The sequence below is a fragment of the Pseudopipra pipra genome, chromosome 1 (genome assembly GCF_036250125.1).
Source record: "Pseudopipra pipra isolate bDixPip1 chromosome 1, bDixPip1.hap1, whole genome shotgun sequence".
NCBI lineage: Eukaryota > Metazoa > Chordata > Aves > Passeriformes > Pipridae > Pseudopipra > Pseudopipra pipra.
This window is the reverse complement of record NC_087549.1, coordinates 123,499,380-123,516,476: the sequence shown is the minus strand read 5'-3', so window position 1 is coordinate 123,516,476 and position 17,097 is coordinate 123,499,380. Positions and strand designations below refer to the sequence as shown.

The 17,097-nt window shown below is 41.9% G+C and overlaps 1 protein-coding gene across 1 annotated transcript in view; it reads right to left on the bottom strand.

The window, feature by feature from the left end:
• Nucleotides 1-17,097, bottom strand: part of RAPGEF5 (Rap guanine nucleotide exchange factor 5) — a 160,428-nt gene that overhangs the window by 88,499 nt on the left and 54,832 nt on the right. The window contains exons 8-9 of the mRNA XM_064675282.1: nt 10,104-10,180; nt 4,030-4,155 (exon numbers count right to left, since the gene is read on the bottom strand). Of these exons, the coding sequence (XP_064531352.1) occupies nt 4,030-4,155; nt 10,104-10,180 (203 nt within the window). The remainder of the gene's footprint in view (nt 1-4,029; nt 4,156-10,103; nt 10,181-17,097) is intronic.

The window sequence follows — 17,097 nt, the reverse complement described above, 5'->3', positions numbered from 1 at the left end:
TTTAGTACTATTTACTTTCTACTCCCTAGCAAAACTGAGGTTTAGGAAGCCTAACACCTATGGTAGGTTCAGTGCCTTAATTAAGCACCTTATTCTAACACATTATCAAGCAGGAATGGGGGGGAAAAAAATCACTGTAATTTAGTTTTTGTTTTTCTTTATGAGTCTGAGAGTACCAATATGATTAGAGCACTTTGCAAACACTATATTCACCACAGAAGAAGTTGGCACTGTGAGCTACTGAGAAACACCAGTTCCAATATACCAGTCTAACCTGGTCATTGTCAGCTTCCAGTGCCAAAATCAATTAAGCAGCTCACATATAACAGAGTTTGAGCACAGAACTTTTAAATTATATGACTTTTTCAAAGCTCTTTTTTCATTCAGACCACAAATCTGAAGAGAAATGAGAGCACACAAGAAAACTGAAACAAAAGCAGTATGGACTTTCTGATAAGGGTACTTAAAGTATGAAGTAAAAATATATGCATGTACATCATGTACACACACCCCAATTTTACACCCTCCAGAACACAGCCAGACTAAAGGAATCCCTTCTCTCACCCACAATAGTTCAAAACTGAGCTTTTCTCCAGTGAACCACCCAGCTGTCACGTATTTTCCCTCTTCCAGACCATCTGCTTTTTCTGGGAAAAAATAATTATTTTTCATCTCCTTCTGAACTATCAATCCGAATCAATCCATGCCTCACCTGCCCTCTGTGGACCACAGACCTCCAACAACCACACCTTAAAGAATACTTTTAGCTACTTTATCTGCCCAAAAATCTCTTCTACATCCACATGTCATCTACCTTCCCTAAGTGAATCACTAACTTCTGTCCTCAAACTCAGATTAAGATAATGACTATATACTTGAATGGCAGGAGAGCTCACCAGTTCTCTTAGTTATCCAGTCTAGCTCCCCATCACACTCCACACCTCATTCACTGTACAGGAAAAAGAGTTATTGGGGTAGTTAGTACCAAATTCTGTGATTAGGCTGAGAACACTTCTTTACAGGAAAGTACAAGAATCATCAAAACCCAATTAAACTACATTTATTTTTGCTACTGATGTTGGAAATCCATGTGAGGTTGTACTAATCTGAAGAGACCTTCTTTAGAAACACAGTGGGTAGCACCAAGGGAGCCCCTACTCCATTTCCCATCACATGCCTGGAACAGAGTATATGTAGAGAGGAATTATGCATATGCACGTTCAAGCTGGGGTTTTGTTTTTTTTTTCATAATTCTAGAGGAGGACAACCTAGAACTCTGCTTTAGGCAAAATTCCCCATTGGTCATCTCGAAAAGAGCAGCTTTACTTCCAGGCAGGTTATAAAGCCCCCAGCTTTGAACAGTGACACTGGCCCAGGCTGAAAGAAACACACAGCCCTGCAAACCAGCAGCATTTCTGCTTCAACATGGGCTGCCAGGAAGCCAATCCAGTTAGCAAGCTCTCCAAGTGCAGGGAGAGCAGCCTGGCAGGGTGTTCAGGCATCTGATTTACAGACTGCATGCCATCCCTTTGAGGAGGACAGATCATCCAAGAAAACACAGTTTGAGCTCCCCAGGAGGGAAAGCTGGTGAAAGCTTTAGCACAAGGGTACTTATTGAGAAATGAGGGTCCTGTAGAAAACATGCAGAGCACACCCATTTCACTCCTACATTGAGTGCCCATCACCCCGTGTTTCTAAGAAAGCAAGGTAAAAGTAAGCTATGCTTTTAAAAATAATAAAAAAAGACGTGTAGCACATGGACATGTAACACATAATAAGAACACCACACCCTGAACATGTTGTTCCTCTAACATTTACAGTGAGCCCAAGGGACTGGGTAGTAAGCCAATGCCAATGAATCTGCCATCACTTTTGTAGCAGCAGGATGAGATGGGAAGGTCTGAAAGCCTGGATCCAAGCAGTACTCACTACAATTCAGCCTGCTGCTTTTCTCCTTTGAAAGGAGGGGGAATCGCTGCCTGGAACAGTGAACTCTGCCCAGCCAGTCAAATCTTGACACCTGCACGTGCGTCGGATCAGCTCTCAGACCACATGGGAGGAAGGGAGGGAGAGGAAGGGATGGAAGCTCACAGCTTCCTGAACGTATGCAACCCACCGCCCCTCCACAGCAATGTGTGCATTTTTCCCAGGGAAAGCTAGTTACCTGAGTCAGCTAAACTGAGAAGCTATGACAAGCCTTACCCATGTTCAGTAGTGCCTTCTTGGCGACTATTCCTAATGAAATCAATAGTCTAGTTGGGGGCTTAGCAAATACACCCACACTGTGGACTGTAGATCTGTCTTAGATCTGGGCATGGGCTGCCTGGACTGAAGGGAAGAGACACATCACTCTCACCCTACAATAACCAGTAAATTGTAGACTGGGAGAGGAAGCACACCATGATTTATTATTGCCTGCACTAGCTGTAAGACATTCCCTACCCAGAAATAAAGGGCAGATGAGGAATGACCTGGGCTTCTGCAGTCTCTCAGACAACATTTCTCTTTGCTGTCACCTCTAAAAGCATATCCTCAAAGTCTAAAGGCATATCCTTGCCTCAGAGCAGTAACTGCTGCATTATACTGCTCAGGATGGATATGAGCAGATTGCTCTAGCTCCTGCTAAACTGAAGTCACTCATCTCCTAAATAGCAGCAATTGCTAAGTACCACACTTTTCAAAAGGAGAAGAAAAGCTGAGTGCTTTTTTCCTTTCCATTTTTGGAACTGTACTGTAATCTGTGCAGCTACAGAACTGCAGCTGACACCACAGCACCCTTTGCAATGACTGGAGTAAGCAGCAAAAATATCCACTGAATTTTTGGAGTATCAGTCCCGACATTCCCCTCTCCTCTATGCCCACGTATCTGTAATCTTGCTTCCAAATCTTGAAACACAACAGAAACATTCCCTGGCTTAAAAATCTTCTTTATTTAAGCACCTAAACTTTTAATTGTGCTTTATAGATAGAGTTTAAAGATATACGGACATTCTGCCACTTGTCCATGGCCAGCGGGTCAGCTGAGGAACAATTCAATCTAGAGGACTTAGCCTGGCTAATTACCTTTCTCGCTTCTGCACACCTACTGATACAATTACATATTTAACTACACCAAACCAGACCTTATATGTTGCTGAACAGAACAGCATGAAGCTCTGAAACAAGATTTCATCATTATCTTTTCCTTTGTGCAGCTTTATTTCAGTAGGAATGAGCTTGCAGATGAGCTGAAAAGTATTTCTTTTCTAAAGCACGTGCCTTTTTTCTCCTGTCCAGTGAACAGAATATGGAATAAATTATATACACAAAATGGCAAGAGACACGAGGACTAGGTGGGATTTTTTTTGTTTCTTGCTGTTATTATCCTCTGCAGCTTTAGATTAATATGCAATCAGAATAGAAATCTTTACTAAGAGAACAATATTAGGAGACGTGCTATAAGCAGAGCAGTCAAGTTTCAGTGCATTTTCAATCCAGTTATTAACATCTGAATAAATACTTTCAGAAGCATTAAATGGAATGCTGCTTTCTTCAGTGTAACTTTTGATTGAAAACACAATTTAAAAGAAAAAAAAACCATTGAATTCCCTATCCAGACCATTCTTTTTAATTCACACTGAAAAGTTCCAGCCAATACTTACATCCAAATATACCAGCAATAAAGTAATTTTAAGACAATTTAAAGTAAGTACTTGATGTACTCATATACCTTATACATTATTTAAATATGCCCTAAAACCCAACAATTTGGTAAAAAGCATCCTGAAGTCATCTGCTACATCCTATGTGTCTAAGATATTAATAACAGCAACTGACAGCTAATGACAACATAATAATTTAAGTGCGTTGACAATTATTGACCTGAACGCACTTCAGAGAAATGTAAATGCCAGAGGAGAGCAGTTACAGCTCCATGAATAATGTGTGCCCTGGATTCTGACCATCAGCTTTGCTATTTCAGTTTTGTGACCTAAATCTCCCTCCCCAGTCAGAAGAAAACAAAAAAAACCCAAACAAGAAATGTCTTACTTGTTCTGCCTTCTCCAGTGATTTTCTATCCGCCTGCAAAAACTGGCAGTTCTCTCTCGCCAGCTTCTGGACCAGCTCAATCCGTCCGATGTCATCTCTTCCCTGAAGCTTGCATAAAACTCCTGCCTTAAGGGTGGGAGAAAGAGCAAACAAATACTTAAATCCACAATCCCAGGACATGACACCGCCACAAATTTCAACCTTAAAAGAAATGCATCTGTTTTCTCATATTTGCGGTACTTCAGTGCTGCTTGCTGAACACAAACAAGTCGCTGCTTCCCAGGAAACAACTGGAGAGGAGTGGAGGCACATCTGAATCTCCAAATGTATCTACTTTGGAGGGAAGAAGGCAGGGCTAACTAAATCAACCGCTCCTCTGAGTGCAACTATCAGATATGCTGTGTTTTATTTGTTCCTGTCAGCCTGTTTCCTGTTACATAAGAGAACAAGAGCAAGAGGTTAAAAACTCATGGGAAAGTTAGCCAGGAACAGCTCTGGAAAAAGACTGAAGTGCAACAAAAGGCAATCCTAAAAATAACAGGCTACAACTCCCTCTGCTCCCACCCCAACCATTTTTCACGTATGCAAGACTCAAAAGATAAGTTGTGTCACATTTATTTATTCCGTAAATAACAAATCAGTCTCTCTTGATTTTGTTTAGGGAAGAAAATTATATTTGCTTTAAAAGCTATTTTTTTGGCTAATATTCTGACAGTTATTCAAGTTATGCTTGTAGTGTTTTGCCAAAACATTGAGCACTGATTGTTTTCTAAAAATGCCATATATATATATATATACAAAGATGGATTCATGCTTGCACGCAGGCGTAACAGAGACCCTTTGCAAAGTTAGTTGATATGGGTTAAATTGCTCCCTGAAAAGTCAGTGGCTAATATCACTGTCCATGCTTTGCTTATAGATATAGCCACTGCATAACTGAGACCTGGTGTGATGATACCACACAGCTTTTATTAGCCCAGGTGTTTCCTGTGGGAACAGCATATGCTTTGGGAGGGCCCATCATATGGTACAGCTATGGTATTAGACTTCAAAGACAATCTGCAAATAAACATTTTTTCCCCCCTTCCTCCACCATTTTCTTGCTACTATTCATCTTGAGTTTAAACGAATAGCTATCTACTCCAAAATTCACAACACATCTTGTGAGTCAGGCCTAAAAGCTACGGATGCCCTGACTGCTAACCCATAGTGCCATGCAGGCTCCAATTCTTTGGCCTTAAGAAATTCCTGCCCATGAAGGTATGAGAGTGCCCACTCAAACAGTCTGCTGGTTTCTCCAAGGAAGAGGGAAGTGGGGGTTAAGACTTCTTCAGCTGAAGAAGAAAACAAATCCAGTTTACGAATAAGTGCTTTAACACTGATGGAAAAAACAGGCTTCACAACCAAGTACAAAGAGTCATCCTTACTGAATTCATTGAAATAAATTTGTACATGCCTACATTCTTCCAGTCTGGATGAAGACATCTCCTCACAAGCCTGTATCATATACTTCAGCTCTGGTGAAGGAAAGGATTTCAGATACAGCCTATACAGCCTGTACCCTGCATGTCCTCTGCTCTTCCTGAATCCAGCCTCCTGAGGAACCCAGCTTTCCCATGTGACTGCTTTGAAGGTCAGAAACCCACTGAGAACAGAAGGAATTGCATTGCCTAATCATAGAATCACAGAATAGAATCATAGAATCAGCCAGGTTGGAAAAGACCTCTGAGATCATCAAGTCCAACCCTTGATCCAACACCACCGTGGTTACTAGACCATGGCACTAAGTGCCACATCCAGTCTCATCTTAAAAACCTCCAGGGACGGAGAATCCACCACTTCCCTGGGCAGCCCATTCCAATGCCTGATTACCCTCTCTGTAAAAAATTTCTTTCTAATACCTAACCTAAGCCTCCCCTGGACGAGCTTAAGACCATGCCCTCTTGTCTTACTGATAGCTGCCTGGGAGAAGAGACCAACCCCCACCTGGCTACAACCTCCTTTCAGGTACTTGTAGAGAGTGATGAGGTCTCCCCCAAGTCTCCTCTTCTCCAGGCTAAACAACCCCAGCTCCCTCAGCCTCTCCTCACAGGACTTGTGCTCCAGTCCCTTCACCAGCCTTGTTGCTCTTCTCTGGATCTGCTCCAGCACCTCAGTATCCTTCCTGAATTGAGGGGCCCAGAACCGAACACAGTACTCAAGGTGTGGCCTCACCAGTGCTGAGTACAGAATCACTTCCCTGCTCCTGCTGCCACACTGTTCCTGATCCAGGCCAGGATGCCATTGGCCTTCTTGGCCACCTGGGCACACTGCTGGCTCATGTTCAGCTTCCTGTCAATCCAAACTCCCAGGTCCCTTTCTGCCTGGCTGCTCTCCAGCCACTCTGTGCCCAGCCTGTAGCGCTGCATGGGGTTGTTGTGGCCAAAGTGCAGGACCCGGCACTTGGCCTTGTTGAACCTCATCCCGCTGGAATCAGCCCAACTCTCCAGCCTGTCCAGGTCCCTTTGCAGAGCCCTCCTGCCTTCCAGCTGATCGACACTCCCCCCTAGCTTGTTGTCATCTGCAAATTTGCTGATGGTGAACTCAATCCCCTCATCTAAATCATCAATAAAGATATTAAACAGAACTGGGCCCAACACTGATCCCTGGGGGACACCACTAGTGACCGGCTGCCAACTGGATGCAGCCCCGTTCACCACCACTCTCTGGGCCCGGCCCTCCAGCCAGTTCCTGACCCAGCACAGAGTGTCCCTGTCCAAGCCGTGGGCTGCAGCTTTTCCAAGAGTATGCTGTGGGAGATGGTGTCAAAGGCTTTGCTGAAGTCCAGGTAGACACATCCACAGCCTTCCCCTCATCCACCAGGTGGGTCACCTGGTCATAAAAGGAGATCAGGTTGGTCAGACAGAACCTGCCCTTCATAAACCTGTGCTGGTTGGGTCTGATCCCTTGTCCATCCCGTAGGTGCTGTGTGATTGCACTGAGGATGATCTGCTCCATAACCTTGCCAGGCACTGAGGTCAGGCTGACGGGCCTGTAGTTTCCCCGGTCCTCCTTCCAGCCCTTTTTGCAGATGGGCGTGACATTCACCAACTTCAAATCATCTGGGACCTCCCCAGTGAGCCAGCCCTGCCACAAATATGGTCTGTATTCAAATTGGCAATTTCATTGAAGAATCATTTTGTCCTATTTCAAATAACCACCAAGTAGAGATACTACATTTTAACATGTCCCTTTCTCTGCTAATGGTTCATTAATTGAAAGAATTGAAGAGAACATGAAAAAGAAATTATGTTATTGGGTTTCAAGAGGATAAAAAATTTCTCAGAGGGTTAAGGTATTATTAAATTAATAGTACATGCTTGCCTCTGGGAGTAAAGAATGCACTTGAAATACAAAAGGCTAAACATGTTTTTTCATAATTAAGAAGAAAGCTATGAATCCTTCCCTTTTAATTCTGATTTCCTCACTTATGCTGACTTTCCACTATAAATCTTTCTGCTAAATACTCCTAAGAAAACCTCCAGGTCAATTAAATAATTGATGACAGTTTCTAAAAACTGGTTTGTAAGATGTTGACAGTCTCTGATTACTGGTCATTTTCACTTGTCAATATAAATTTAATTTTCAAGAAATACTTTTGAAGCTGTTAGACAAAAGGGTAAAGTCAAGTCACCCTACTTGCAAAGTGCAACTTTGATTTTATTTTGTGCAGGAACATCCTCTCTAAAACCCTGCATGCCCAGATGTCCTTGCTTAGTCCTGTAAGTCATGTAGACTAGAGATACAAGTACAAACCTATGTGAAGGTGAAAATCACAAAGTTGCATACTTTAACTGGCTTTAATTTAATGAATGATAAAAGAATGTAGGAACTCTATAGTAAGGCTTTACTACCATTCATGGCTCAAAATTACTATAATTAAATGTGTTTATGCAATACTTGAAATGAAATAAAAAAGTTTAATGGAAATTAAAGTAGTCACTACTGAGGTTGAAAAAGTGAAGATGCTGACAACACTTCTTCTGTCTCAGCACATCCATTGGAAAATGGATGCCCTCTGCAAAGGTCATAAATGAACATAAATGGTAACAATGACATGGAGGTGAATTAAGACATCCCTAGGCAGACAGGATGGGATCTTTTATTGACATTGTTTACAGCACGCTTGCTTTTAAAAATCCCCAAACCAAATTTTTTCCACACTTCTACCAGTTTTGTCAGCTAACTCCCATGTAAATCAAGCCTCTGTCCCAGAGCAGCGTTGAGAGTGGACACCACACCCTTCAACTCTGTTAAAGGTTTATGGTGATTTGTTTTTTTCCACCGTACCTCTATCTCCTTCTGTGGCTGGTGAAAACAACATAATTATTACTGGCTGCACCTCTGATCAACCTGAAAACTTAAAACCATATGCCGCTGCCTCAAAAGAGAGGATTGCTTGCTTTGCTCTAGTACCACACACAGTCTGACTAAAGTGAAAAGAATTATTCACTCCCTTGAAACAAACTGTATTTGTTCTTCACTGGATGTCATTTTTATGGCATTAACAAACAAATCTGAGCAACTACTACTCTGATAACACCTCTGCTCTCCTCCCAGTAGAGCACATGAATACTTTTGTTAACTGGTCATTTAGTAACTGTTAAATTTTAAATGTTTCATATTCTTTCAAATTTTAGAAGCTGGTTTCCAGTCAAATAAAAGCTGGGTGAATCAATATCCCAATAATAAATTCTTATGGGCTTTTATAATCAGTCCATGTATTTTTATTAGCTGGCTACTTAGGAGCTTTGAGCATGTGTTGTCAATGTCACAAATGGGAACAAACATTTTCAAAAAACCATAACTACAACAATCAAGTAGAACTAAGCATACATGAAATCCCCCACAAAAAACCCAGAAAGTCACTCAACCCTACACTGATGTGAATTAGGAATCAAAGTTGGGTAACAGATTTTTCACATATTAGGGCTCCTACTACCCTTTTATTTTTTAGTAGATTTGAAACTGTGTGCAATTAAGAAAAGAGCAGGTCATTTCCAAAAATCATGTCTGAACATGACTCTGAGAGTGTGCTAGAAAAGCCCAAGTACACACTGGTGCAATTGGCATGTCCACATGGTCCCAAGCCCTTCTGCCTGCACTCTCCAGGTGTCTGCCATGGCCCATGTCTACTACCAGAGCTGACTGGGCTCACTGTGGTCGAGCCAGCCCCTACCTTTAGAAAGAAATAGGTACTACTCACTTGGCTACATGGCTTGTACCCCTTCAGCTAGGCTTGATCACAAACGTCAGTGTAAATTCTGTCTTTCTTGCACACAACTTTTCAGTTTGGCAGGATGTTAGGGAGATAAACCAGTGGCATGAACTGCACGTTGCATGTAGGGGAAGGAGAAAAGGTGGCAAGGGAACATAACATTTGCAAGAGGAATAGAAGAATAAAAAAACAGCCCAGACTGTGAAAAATCAGTTTTAAATTAAAAGCAATAATCAGTACCAGTACAATAAGCAATGCAGTTACCCTTGCACAGCTTGAATGCATGAACTAAATGACTGAATGAATTGCAGATTAATCAAATAATATTCACAGAATTAAAAAGGGTAAGCAATTCCACAATAAAGTACTCTAAAAAGCAGTTAAGTTTCTTCTGAGCAATATCTAGAAGTGTGCTTTGGTTGTAAATGAGGGCAGTTAGGCAAGGAAAGAAGAAGGTTGTTGCTTGCACTTGAATGACTAATAAGTATCCTCATTTCATTGCATGTCTACTTACAGTGATTAAAATTCAATCAAAATGTCATATGCCCTCGCCTCCTAAAACACATCTCATTTTACTTTCACATCTGGTATATGCTATGTGTATTATCTAAAAAGAGCAGAAAGATAGCTGAAGAATGCTGTCCAATTGCAACATGATGGGATTAATTCCCAGAATAATCATCAATCTTATTCTAAATAGCCACATAAAATGAGATCCAGCAGACTTTCTCCTTCCTACATGCTTGCTGTACCAAACAGTTCTTCAATTTGTAGATCTAAAAACATTCCCAAGACTCCATTAATCTTACACATTTACCTGTGCATCAGAGGTATCCTTGAGCTCTTCTAGTCCTCTTATTTCTTGACTGCTGTTTTCCTCATTTTGACAGATAGCTAAAATAAGAAAGAATACATTGGAAGCAGGCAGATTTAAATCACAAGAAGCAGCAAAGCAGCATGGCCCAGTTTAGATCAAAGAGGGTGACCATTCAAGAAACCTTGTTCAATCTTCAGCATTGTAGTTAACTCCTTGAGTGATTTTGGACAGATCCTGTTAAGGTGCACCTTATTGAGTTTAGACAAATGCTAAATACAGTATACTCTATTTTCCCCCAGGCAGTAAAATCCAGCACTAAATAGTTATATTCATGCTACTGTTAGTCCTGATAAAACTATGACATTTAAGGAAACTCCACTTTTCCATACATTGTAACAAGATCTCATGACTCACAAGGAATAAAAAAATCAGGTCTCCCTTTACTTCCAGTATATTGCACAACATCAATTCAGACTAAACAAAATAAGCAGATTTATCCCTCACCTCAGACTTGGAAAATTCTTTGTAAGCAAAGTGATCTCAATCTCAACAAACACCACAACTACCCATGAGAGTCATCTCCAGAAATAAATGGTAGCAGAAGATGTTCTACTGAAAGTTCTTTGCTGCTGGCATAATAGGAGAAAACAGTAACCTTGCTCAATTAACATAACTTAAACCACTTAACATCAGCAAGTTTTGCCAGACTTTAAAAAAAAAGTTTTGTATCAAACTTGTAATCCCCAGAAGGGTCAAAACCAGACTGAGGAGTTCACCTAGCTAGAAAAACAAGGAACCTCTTTTGAAGGGACCACTCAGTCTTCTGTATTGTAAACAGCTGCATCTATTAACATTTTTGCTACCTATATCCCATGATACCCTTTCAGTCAACACACCCACATGCTGTATTTTGTGGGACATTAAGCCCTCAGACACTCTGAAATGTGACACATGGTAGGTTAGGAGTGTAAGAGCCGATGAAACACATGAAAAGCGACTTTACCTTACGCTGTACTCATTTACTTAGAAGAACCATACTTAAATATTGTCAATCTTGAGTACACATCAAATGATTTCCTGGTGTAGCCACAGCAGTTGTGACACCAAAAGTGTCCTTGAAGTGGTAGAGCTGCCAAATCCACTTCCTAAAAAAACACCAGGCTCATGGCTTTGAGGGATGAGTAGGAAGATTGAGCTAGTGTGTCTCCTCCTGCCTATCTCCTCTCTCCTTCACCCCTGCGCACCTGAGGTGGTTGTCACTGTGTGTGAACAGCCACAGCCCACAGCACAGTGTTTTCAGACAAGGATCACGAGTGGGATTTTGCCTTAAAACTATGTCTGCGAGCTGAGGCAGCCCAGGATTTGATTGATGAACAAATCAGCTCTTGAGGGAGCAGGAGAAGGGCTGGCAGGTAGCAGTGTTTCCTTGACCGGGTACCCTCAGCTACACTCTTCTAAGCCCTCAGACTGAATCTTTAGACATGCAAACAGCTTACCATGGCCTAGCTAATACATGTAACGTGAACCTTGAGGTCCAGTTTGGTGTGTCTGCTTGGGTGCTCTGGGGCTGCTGCAGACAAAAACCAGCCTAACATTTACGCAGTATCCAGCAACTTAAAAGAAAAGTAACTTTGGAGTGTTCTTGACCTCCAAAATAAAGCATATGGATTTATTTTCTTTTTCTGTGGATTTCTGCTTATACTGGAATGCCATATAGGATATAATTTTTCTTTCTTCCCCCACAGTTATGCTGTCCAAAAAAAAAAAAGTAATAAAAATGTAATTATAAAAGGGCAAATAAGTAATTTTGTCAATACAGTTTATTCCATGCAGGGATCTTTTTAAATCCATTATCAAAGGAAAACAGAGCTCTGATATAAATCTTCACCAGTGGGTTTGCACATATCACTTTACCAGCTAACCTCTGAAATTCAAGGTGGTTGTTGAAAACACAGGGTCAGACTACAGCTATAACCGAAAGCTCGTATAACGGGTATTAGATCCCAGAAGCATTTAAAGCTAGGCAAAATCAAAATGTGCTTGAGACATTGTGGCATATCCGTGCCCCAGTATGAGAGATAAAATACGGTTTTTTATATATAGGCGTATCGTGTAGTTGTAAGATATCCAAGTTCCAAATGGGACTGGGTGTCAGGGTCTTCTTCGGCCGGATAAGGGAAATATAAAAGTTCCTAAAAATTAAAATCTTTCAGGGCCATGTGGAAATTTTGTACACATGGGTTTCTTCTCTCTCTTTGGGCCAAGAACAAAGGAAGATCCATCATTTTTGACAGAGGATGCCTTGCAGCCAATCGGAAGGAAGGGAAAGCCCCTTTTCAGAGAAAAGAAACCTTTTTAGGCAAAAATGAATATATTAAACTTATCTGAAAAGGGTGGGATTTTGAGAAACTATAAAATGTATGGAATTTAAACCCAAAGGGTCTTTTTCCCCGGAAACTCGGTGAGAGAAAGATCCAGCGCACTGAACAAATCCTTTCCTTCATGAGTTTATGCCATCTTTCGAAATTTAAAAGAGGAATTTTTTCTCACACCAGCTTGGAAAAGGAACAACCCAATGACACAATAACTAGTGGGATGGCCTGAACAGTCATGTGTGGCCCCTGCTTTCCTAGTGCAGGTCAGGGTTTCCAAAGGCAACATGCTCCATCCAACCAGGGTGGCGGCTCTGTGCACTCCCTTCCCTTGTAAACCACCTCCCAGCCATCCTCCCCAAGAACTGTCTCATCCTCTTGCACACTCCCACATGTGCATGACCCTGTTCTACCCACTGACACTGTGAGAAATACAAAGTGTTGAAGACATCCCTTTGCTGAACGCTAGTCAGAACAACCTGCATGAGAGAGGAATGTTGCAATGCCAGAAGGCACTAACAAAAGCTAAAAATTGGTTGGTTGAGCAATTGCTCAAAATGTTAAGTCTGTGGTTACATTAGCAGGAACACATTTCCCCAGCTCTCCTTTCAATTTTCTGATTTCTCCTCAAATCAATTTGCTGTAGCCATGATGGGCAAAATATCCCCACAGACTCTGGCTATTAATCACAGCATTTAAAGGAGTGGCACCTTGCTAGTAACAAGACCACGCATCCAGGTTTAAGTGATTTACATTGATCCAGCCAGCTTTTCCAACAAGGCTGAGCAGATGGGCGCTCTGCAAACAGCTGTGCCAGGGGAAAAGGTTAGTGGCTGCCAATTGGCTTCTTGCCACAGGCCTCTGATACAAGTGTCCCCTTCCCTGCCCAGGGCCAATGCAAACACCCCAGAATATCTTCGACCAAAGTAAACAGGCAGACATTCAAGGAGCAGCACCGTGCTGAGGGGACGGTATCTCGCAGGGGAGCTAATGACAAGAATGACAAGCAGCAAACACCCGGAATTGAGGGCAGTAATAGCTCTTACCCGGCACAAAGGGAAAGAGGGTACATGTTCACGACCCCCAGTGAACAAAGGTGTCTTTGGGTGTTGAACAATTTTAGCCTGAGCAATTTTAAAGATGAAGAGAAAATTACCCCAGTTTAGGGTGTACCCTAAGAGAAAACCTTAAAAAAAAAAGAAATAATGGTTTATATCACCAATTTAATAGCTTAATTCTAAAAAACCTGAAGAAGTTCCTAATCCAGCTTTCTTTACCCAGCTCTCCTTGGCTTCAATGTTGTTTAGACTGTGTAAGGAATGTAGAAAAGAATCAGTAAATATTTTCTTAAAGGAAAGAAAAAAGTCCCAGACGTCACACTGATGTCCTTGCAGCTCTCTTGGGAAAGTGGGAGCAGTTGGTGTCTTTCTTATGACATTTCCATCGCAAACTTGATTTTTGTGACATCCAAACCCATAAGAACCAGCCACAATTGAACCATTTAACTACCCCCAGAGAGCAACACTCAAGGAGTCACACCACTTCACATTTTTTTTCCATCATAAGAACACGGTCCCTTGAAGGCTGAAGTGGCCACACCAACAAGCAACAACCCTTAATTACATTCTCTTGGTTTCTGTAGGAAAAGCTTCTTATATGCTTCATCTATAAAATAGGAAGAACACATTCCCTGAAATATTCTGGTGTATTTAGAAATTTATGGTACTGCATAAGAAATTGACTGCAGTATTTCTATACCCGTTGTGCCTCCTAACCCCATAACAACTCATAGACACCCCTTGAGTTGGCCCAGGTGCTGCCCTCACAGGCTATTGTGCATGCAACACAAGTTCTGTCATAAAATACAAGAATTCAAGGATAATTTCCCACTTACTGTTAGTTGGCCATTTATTATTTTAATAAAAAAGTTCTGCCATCGCAAATTCAAGCATAGGAAAAGTGAGCGGAAACTTAGGGTGGGATGGGAAAGTATTTCTCAGGCAAGTGTTGATTCTGGAACTGTTCATACAAAAAACTTGTGAACTTTGGAGCTGAGCCAAATGTTTCCTTCTCTGCCAGCATAAATCCAGCTTTGCTCCCTGATACAAACATCCCAGCATGTTTTACAAAGCAGCAGCAACAGGGAAAGGCAAAGATGGTTTACCCTGATCTATATGTATCTATTAAACGTTATGTTTGGGTTCAGACTTGAGACCAGAGACAGGAAAAAAAATGCAAACAAATAGAGTGACCAATTCCCTTTCTACCTGCAGCATTTCTCCTTCTTTGGAAGAAAAGTCACCATGTATGAAAGAAAAAGATGTAAAATGAGCAACAGCTTGGTAATGTGCAGTTCAAATGTATCCTTTTGCAAATCAGCCAAGGGAATTCAGGATGTTGACTTTTTCAGGTCACTTAAGGATCACAAGGGCCATCATCCAATCTAAGTTCCTTGTGCCCCCACAGACCAGAGATGAGATTTTGCTAGCAGATTCTTCTGTAAACTGATGTTGGAACAGAGAGTTCTTCTGCTGGAGAGCCTTAACCTTTAGTAATCCCATTTCATCTCAATAAATCAGCAGAAAAAAATAACGAAGAAATAAGAAACAAAAGTAAATCATTTTATACCAGCTATATCAGCAGAATCAGCCATCACCTGGGAGTGTTAAAGGAAAGGGAAAGTAACCATTGCTCACACTGGAACCAACCAACGGTGCTCCCTGGCTTTTACAGCCGCGCCACAAATTTAATGTAGATTTAAGGCATTGGAAAGACTTTGTCTTCTTCAGCAACATGGAGCATTACAGGCATGTTAAACATGCTAGGCAGACTGGCATGCAGTGAGGGTCACAACAACCACCGGCAGCACTGCCGACCTTCTCCTGCCTATGGAAGAATCTGCCAAGGGGGCCAGGGCTACCCGCAGAGCAGTGCCTCCATGATACACTGTTCTGTATGCCACCAAATCGAAGGTAAATTAATCGCATTGATAAGTAAGATTTTAAAGTCACAAAATAATACAATGCACATTAATTAATTTTAATACTTTGTCTTGCTCAACATAGCAGAATCATTTACCTAACTGAAAGTGGAAAGGACAGTTAAAAAAAAATCCACACATAAACCAAGTCCTGGAACCCACAGTATTGCAGTCTTCCCAGAGGCTTTGCTGTATTGTGCTTTCTTCCTTTTCTATAAATGAAATTTCTCCTTTCTACCCTTCTGGCTGCAAAGATAACCTTCACAGCACAAACCAAGGTACTAGCGTCATTCTGCTACTGCAGCCAGCCAGACTGGAACAATAACACCAGGAGAGGTGTGAACTTCCTCCCTTTGGCTTAATAGGGTGTTAACTGTGAAAGATAATTATTTAACTGTTTAAGAGAGGACTATCATCACAGTTAACCATTTTGCTGCTGAACAGCAGGCAGGGACATCTGTCCATCTCCAAGCAACTGGGTGGCACCCACATGGTCATTCCAGAAAGCCAACTTGGCCACCCATCACTGCTGGCTGTCCCACACCTCCAGTACTGACTACTCCCTCTCTGTGCTACCATATGGCATTTGGGACTTGTGGATTGGCAAAGGATTACTATTTATCTGCCTTGGCTTGATGAACTGGTTGAGAACAGAAAATAGGCAGCAGGCAGGGGACAGGGCACCCCTCAAGCTACAGTTGCTGCCAGAACCCTTGTGCCACACAACTTCCAGCTTCAGCCCTTGAGCTTGCTGTGAAGCCCACTGCACAACCAGGACTGACTGCTTTTTGGGGACAATGAGCCCATAAACCCCCTTGGCAGACACGCAGTTTGCCTCTGCAGTACCCTAGGCTGCTCCTAAGTCTTAACTTGCTTAGCCCATTGCAAATCCTCAGGCATAGCCTTGGTAGCAGCCTGATCATGCGGGATCCCAGCTGTACCAACACTGCCAGGCTCACCTGCCCCCACAGCTGCTCCAGAGCTAGCTCTGCTCGACATACAAAGCTTGGTCATCCCTTAGGCTACATCACTCATTTCTCAGTGATGCTACTTCATTTCAAATGAGGATGTTAATTTATTATTTAGTGTTGTTCTTCAACCTGCTAACATCCTAGAACATCAAACCACTCTGGCCTTTCTAAGATTTCAATCCTTTCAGTACTCCGTGATCAAACTTCATATAAGAATCTCTTTTTTCTAGCCAGTAAGTAAAAGGCATCTACATGCCCTCTACAGATAAGAGAGCATACCACCTTGGAAGAGGTAAAGAGCCTACTTCTGAACAGGAGAACTTTGTTTATTTGACAAGGCAACCGATTTTCATTGCCTCATCCCTGCAGGATGATTATACCCTGGGTTTTTTTCTGTCCCTGTCAAACCAACACTGTTGAAAAGACTGCAGGAATCTGCAAGAATATTCCCCTGGGGAAGGCTCCAGAATTGCCAGCAGCCTGCACCAGTTGATTTATTGTCAGCTGCTAGGAACCTCACAACTTCTAGCATTCTTATCTCCCGAATTTTTTGAGAGTCATGCTTCTCTTCTGGTTTGTTTTCTGGGTTCTTGGGGGGTTGTTTGTTTGCTTGGTTGTTCGTTTGGTTTTGGTTTCTTGTTGTTTTTTCCAAAGGAAGTTGTTGGCATGAA